At 39.4% G+C, this 6,529-nt stretch overlaps 1 protein-coding gene across 1 annotated transcript; it reads right to left on the bottom strand.

Moving 5' to 3' along the window:
* Positions 1 to 990: 990 nt before the first annotated feature.
* oaz1b (ornithine decarboxylase antizyme 1b) lies at positions 991 to 4,828 on the bottom strand. Its single transcript, XM_037485500.2, is given in 6 exon segments — positions 991 to 2,005; positions 2,108 to 2,193; positions 2,324 to 2,496; positions 2,616 to 2,702; positions 2,704 to 2,755; positions 4,631 to 4,828. Coding segments are annotated over 6 exon segments (654 nt in total). The 5' UTR covers positions 4,756 to 4,828; the 3' UTR covers positions 991 to 1,874.
* Positions 4,829 to 6,529: the final 1,701 nt, after the last annotated feature.

Here is a 6,529-nt window from a genome sequence, read left to right as displayed (position 1 = left end):
TATATATGACTTTTCTTGATACTAATGGTGATACCGTATTTGTGTTTTTCTGGGTTTTTTTTCATTGTAATATTGAAAGGAAAGTTCTTTTTAAAACTTACTAAGACTTAAATTAATCTAATTTGAGTCAAAGTATTGGATAAAGAAGCAGACGACACTAAGCCTTCCTACGGCATTACAAATGGATCACAATGCACAAATTATTGTAATTTCATTTTTTTCTAAATGAACTAGTGAAAATAAAAATACAAATCCTTGGCGGGTTAATTCCAATTCTCTGCTTCGTTTCAGGCTCCTGGTAATGTTCATTCTGACTCAAAGTGTCAGGACTATAGAGGATGCTTGAACACAACAACGCCGTCGTTACTGTTAGCATCAACAAATTGTTTTTTCCCCTCACAGTCAAAATGGCTGCTGTGAAGAAGAGAATTCTGCCTAGTCGAGAGAACCAGGTGTTGCTGCTTCTGCCTCGGTTAAAGGCCCTCCTCACCCACACAGGTGTTCTGAGTCAGGCTTCCTGACTGCACCACTGTGACCCACGGCCATGTTGGAAATAACAGGAGGTCATTATTCTATTGTAATATACTGATGTGATGTGATCCCGCTCTAAAAGGTTAATCGAAAGCAAACACACTCCACTCGTCATGCACACAGATAGAAAGCTGCTTTCACGCTTCCTGAGGCCATGACTTTACAATTTTAACAGATATAAGGAGGACGTAGTTGTACCCGGCGGTGCAGTGGTCGTGTGGAGCCCCCTGGTGGCGGAAGAACACACCACAGGCTCTGCATGACTTTCATAACCGACCTGATTTTGCATCAGTTTGTGTACACAGAGCTGCACGGGATACATGTAGGGTCATTCATTTAGTTGCAGTGTGACATTGAGCTTTGTATAAGGGTGTATGTGAATCATGTGATCAGCCTGATTAAGTTCAGTTTTGACACTTAGGGGGGTTTAAATTAATTTGTGAACAAATAAAAGGTAAACAGGTTTGTTTTGTTTTATTATCACAGAAGCACAACAGGTACCACTATGCAGGTGAACAAACTCAACACTATGACAAAAAAGTTTAAGGAATGCTAATTTAAAAAAAAATCCAATCATATCACAAGTTCAACCTCAAACCATAACACTACAATATTGTCAGATATACATGGCAGAAAAAAAGCAAAAGCACTTTGGATTATTTACTTTCTTTACACGTTGTACCAATACACTCATCGTAGGATCTAGACATGCAGCAGCATTCATCTTTTCACTCCTACTCTAAATGACTTCACGCTTCTATGGTCATAGCTACACTGCTATGAAGTACCAATTATTGGGGCTGTCACTCAAAAGAGGTTTCAAAAATCCAAATACTTTTAAGAGGATATTAGCGCTACTACATAAAATGTGTCCCACTGAAATGTGTTAATCTAGTCAGATGGAAAATGAGACATTTAAAAAAAAAAAAAAAAAAAAGGAATTTAGCCAAATGAAGGAAAGCTGGAGTACCCGAGTATAAACCTGATGACCTTTTTATTGTACATTCAAAATGAAGAATCCACCACCATAACCAGAAAAAAGAAATACCAATGAACCTAATTAATCGCTCTGACAACTGAAATGGGATTGTAAGTCCAAAAAAACAACATGGTTTCCTTTCCTTCCTTCTATAGTGGACAACATCAATTCATCTTCAAGAAAAACAGTATAATAAATGGAGATGCACGTGGTACATCTTCCCTTCATCAAAAATAGGGGAGATGAACGAGCTACTGCCGAGGGTTTAACAGACAGGAGTTTATATGATATGCTTGGATGGAAAACAAAACATTGGGGGCTATGGGGAGAAAAAGGGAAGTAAGCAGGGGGCCTATCAAAAGGGCTACTCCTCGTCCGAGGAGTCCCTGTCAAAATTGTAGGCCATGAAGAATACATCGGGTCGAGGGGGGACGAGGGTGTGGCCCGGTTTCACAATCTCAAAGCCGAGGAAACTGAACGTACGCACCAGTTTAGCTGTGAGAATGACACAAGGAGAAGAGTTATTAAAAAGTCACAACACATGAACGTTAATAAATTGAGCGTGTGCTCAATAAACGGCACGCTGGGAAAACCTACCACGATCATCTCTATTCTTGTAGAAGCAGACAAACACGCTGACTACTTTCAGATGTTCTTCAGCGTATTCCAGGAGAGCTGCAAAACTAGAGGGGAGAACAGAGGCGTGTTAGGAAGAGGAAAACAAACGATGAAACAAGTGCCAACTTCTACTAAACATTTTTTACTCCCAATTTGAGAGCTGAAATAGGCCTCCTTGCAAAGGTCTGGCCTCACCTCTCCTTGCTGCCCTCAGGAAGAGGGTCCAGAGGAATCTCCACGTAGAGCGCACTGCCGCTTAGGACAGCATCCCACTGTATTGTCCTGGTTAGGGTGGGACGACTTTGGAAGTGGAGTATTCCAGGGCGACCATTCCCCGCCGGCTCCTCCGTCACAATCAATTTTCGATCCTGGTGACAAAAACGGCAGTTACACTTCTGACGACAGCAGCGGGCAACGTCAACGGGTCAGTGATGAGTTGACGGGTCTTTCACTCTGTGTGTGTGTGTGTGTGTGTGTGTGTCCTTACTGAGTGGAGCTGCCGAGCTGAAGGAGTGTGATCCCGTGTGCCATTCCCTCGCCCACCTGGGATCTTCAGGGGTGGGAGAGGGGCATCAGGAGCACCACAGAGGCCCCGGGCCGCGGGTACTAGTACAGTGCAGGGACAACCTGGACGAGAGGGAACAATCCAGTCAATCACAGGAAATCTATGTCCACTCATGGGCATTTTTTTTTCTATAAAACGTGTTAAAAATGAAATGGCTTTTTATTCATACAACTATATTCTCCAAGAAAAGTCAGTCATAGGTCAAAAATGTCAAGTTTGCCATTGTGGAGTAAGAAAAATAACAAATGTAATTTCACACATGGAATAGAGTGCACATATATGCACCTTTTGAGGGTACGCGAATGACTCAGTTATTCAAACAGGTAACTAGAAACTGGAGGCTTTTAAAAAATGTTTTATTATTTAAAGCTGAAACACCCAAGCAGCCACCACTAAAGGTTGAAGTGCTCAATGTACAACATACTGCTTACAGTTAATGTTCCTCAAAACAACAGCAGTTTGTTTACAGCGCTGTTACCAAAGTTTATTTGAGCGATGCACTGAAGAATCCGGATGTGGTGGAAGAGCGACCGATCCAAAAGTTTCAGCTGCTAAAACCACAAACCATGACTTTACTTAAAAACCTGTCTCTGCACGGAGTTCAAATCAGCCAGCCTAAATGTCAGCTTATCCGTTCAAATCTACAGCCCCCTACACAAATGAAATCTGTGTTGTGATACATTTAAACTAATTATTGGGTAAACATACGCCTCCGTGTGCCCCAAATAATGGCGCTGACTAAGCAAAACGAAGAGCAGATTCACAAAAACATAAGTTGGTCGCAGTTGGATTTACATTTAGAATGAATCGAGAAAAATAACCATTAAATTGCTTGTAAAATAAGCCCCAAACGCTAACGCTTAAAACTAAGAAGCATAAAAGTAGGAAATGTTGGCAGTTTTACAACTGGAAATAGCATCATTGGTTTTTCAAATTGTTTTCATTTGTTGTTCAATATAATAAAATAAATGAACAGTCCTAACATAACATTTTATTAGCGGTCCTTCGAGCTCGCACTACACAACATTTAGGCCTTCTGGAATATTCAACATAACGGCGGAGTCTCTCGCCATCTTTTCAGCGAGTTGCGCGAAAATCTATTTAAGGACGCAAAACCCCAAAGTATAATAAAACAGTAGAAAAATAAATAGCCACATATAACCGATCTGTTGCATCGGTAAGTTTAATCATCTACGCGAAAAAACTGCGTCGGTTGGCGATTCTGTCGCGCTGCCTCCACCGAGCTGCAGCGGAGCACTGACTGTTGCGTAATAATCAACCTCGCTTCTGTCAGCTGACGAGATCATCGTGTTTCTCACCTGATGGGGTGCTGGGGCCTTTACTAAACTATTCAAGCAAATAATGTGAGCTAAATGTATGTTGTCTTCTGTGAATTAATAGCCCACTGTTGTATGTGATGTGTGACGATTTAGTGTCTTTAATTAACGTGAGGAATTAACGGTAAAACAACGGTGCAGTATATTAAACGTTAAATCCCTTATTAGAATTAGCTATATGAAATAAAAAGGTTAACACTTGGATGAGAGTCATTGAAGACGTTTTTATTATTCGACTACATTAAAAAGGTTGATGCTAGCTGGCTAGCTATCTGGTGAGGCTAACTACAGTGACGTACCAAAGGTTCCTTAAGGTCCCCAGCTAACGTCAGCTAATGCTGCTCATGTCGTCTCAAACAAATTATTCTCCTTAACTTTTGAACATGACAGTTTTTAGAATAAAAATTCAACAATTGCTGAATTCACGCGTAACAACGGGAAATTGTTTATAGGGCGTTTAAGAAGCAAAATACCCATTAAAATGTAAATACGTTTCACTTCCGTTTTGCTGTTGCTACAAGCTATGCTAGCTTAGCCACCCCTCCCCCACATCACGGATAGCAGTTGGCTAGGTGAGATATCTTTTCATCGTGTACTTACTTCCCAATTATGTCACAGATACCATTACTCAAATCCGCCATTGTGGTTAAAGACTGTTGTTTTCCTTCTTTCTCGCGAGCAAAGCAATGACTGTTTAGGATCCGCTGGAGGTTGGATTTTACCATCCGGCCTCGGGTAGAGACACGACGGGCTCACTGCTCTCTGCAATCCTCAGCAAGGTAATGAACGGACGGAGAGTCGGTGCAGGGAGTTCATACAAAAACACTAGAATCAAGTCACCCGTAGTGAAGGGTAAGTGTTTCCGGTTGATTGCTTTGTTGACTTCAAAATACTGCTCGGTTGAATCGGAAAATAAATTCATCATGATTAAAGTGAACGTTTCGAATAGGATAAAAGCCTCACATCAATAACATTGGGAACATTTATATTCCATATATGAAAACGGATTGCAAATATGTAACACTCTCCGTTGACTCGTTGCTGGGATTCCCACAACAAGTGAGGTCATGAATCTATAGAAGCGGATTGGTGCCAAATGTGAAAAATGTATTTGAGTTAAATATAAACTGAGCAGAATGTAAAGTCCCCCAGGTTTATACCACCTCATAACACTCATAGATCTGTATCAAATGTATTGTTTGTGTGTCTTTATTCTCAAATCACAGTCAGGTGTAGTATCACTGTTCAGTTGTCGCTTTGTAAACTATATATATGGCATGTTATACCAGCAGCTTTTCAAGCCTTCAACAAGACTTCATCACTGGCTTTTGTATTGCTCTGCCAATCAAGACTGTGAAGTGAGGTTTAACATTTTTTTTCAAATGACAACTGTCAGAGATGGACCTGTAGTAAAAGTTGAGGCATGCTGTGGTGTTTCTCACTTGTGATGTCTATTGACACAATTCATTAATTAAATCTGCAACCTTTGCACCTATATATATATATATATATATATATATATATATTGATGTTAGATCTGCATGGAATGTAATTCATTCAGGATACTAAAAATAATACAAGAAACGTTAAATATACTATTTTCCCTTTAACTTAACAACAAATGTGACGTTTATTTTGAAATAGGTAAGCTGACCTTATATTCAGCTTTACTACCTGCTAGCATGCTAGCGCTAACCAGATACGCTAACGCTGTTACTCTAACTTCATTTCAGAAATTTTACTAGCCTTACCTATGGCCACAGTCAGAAAAACACCAAAAAACATAGGGTAGTATCTATAGTGACGTCACGTATATATATATTTATAATGTATACACCTTCGGCGCAATTAAGTAGCGCTGTTACGTGGTGAGCGGCTGTGTTTACATGCAGGCGTCTAATGGAAAAGTACCGAGAAAAACAAAGACACTAAAGACGTGTTATAGACACGTGATTATGGTCCCTCGGGCCATTAGGAGACTCTCGCAGCAATGCGTTAGTTGGTGTGTCCTCCAGTGTTGGAATTACATTCAGTGCATTGTTAAGTACCAATTGTCCTAAAATAAAAAATTGTAATTCACTCGACTATTCCCATTACGGACTACTTATGCTTGCATAATATATTTCGAAGGAGTGTATTGTACTTATTATCAAATGTATTTAATTATTTATTTATTTATAATTTATCTTAATTTAAGTATTTTGAGTATTTTACAGTCAAAACATTGTATTCATATTTTGCTTTTGCTATATATTATCATGTTACCAATGCTTCTGCACGTTGATTACGTAAGTCATTGTTCTTTTACTCCATTATCGGATTATATACTTTCTTATTTGGATTTTATTTCATGAACTGGAATTAAATGACCGGAAAATTATGATATTCAACATTTTCCAACTACTGCGCAGAGGTTTAAAAAAGAAAAAAGAATGGTAATATGGAGAAAAGTAAGCATGCATGCATTTATCCTAAATGTACAGAAAAAATGTATAAAAC

Source organism: Pungitius pungitius, chromosome 18 (genome assembly GCF_949316345.1).
Source record: "Pungitius pungitius chromosome 18, fPunPun2.1, whole genome shotgun sequence".
NCBI lineage: Eukaryota > Metazoa > Chordata > Actinopteri > Perciformes > Gasterosteidae > Pungitius > Pungitius pungitius.
Note: the sequence above shows the minus strand (reverse complement) of the source record. Positions and strands in the feature narration are given on the sequence as shown.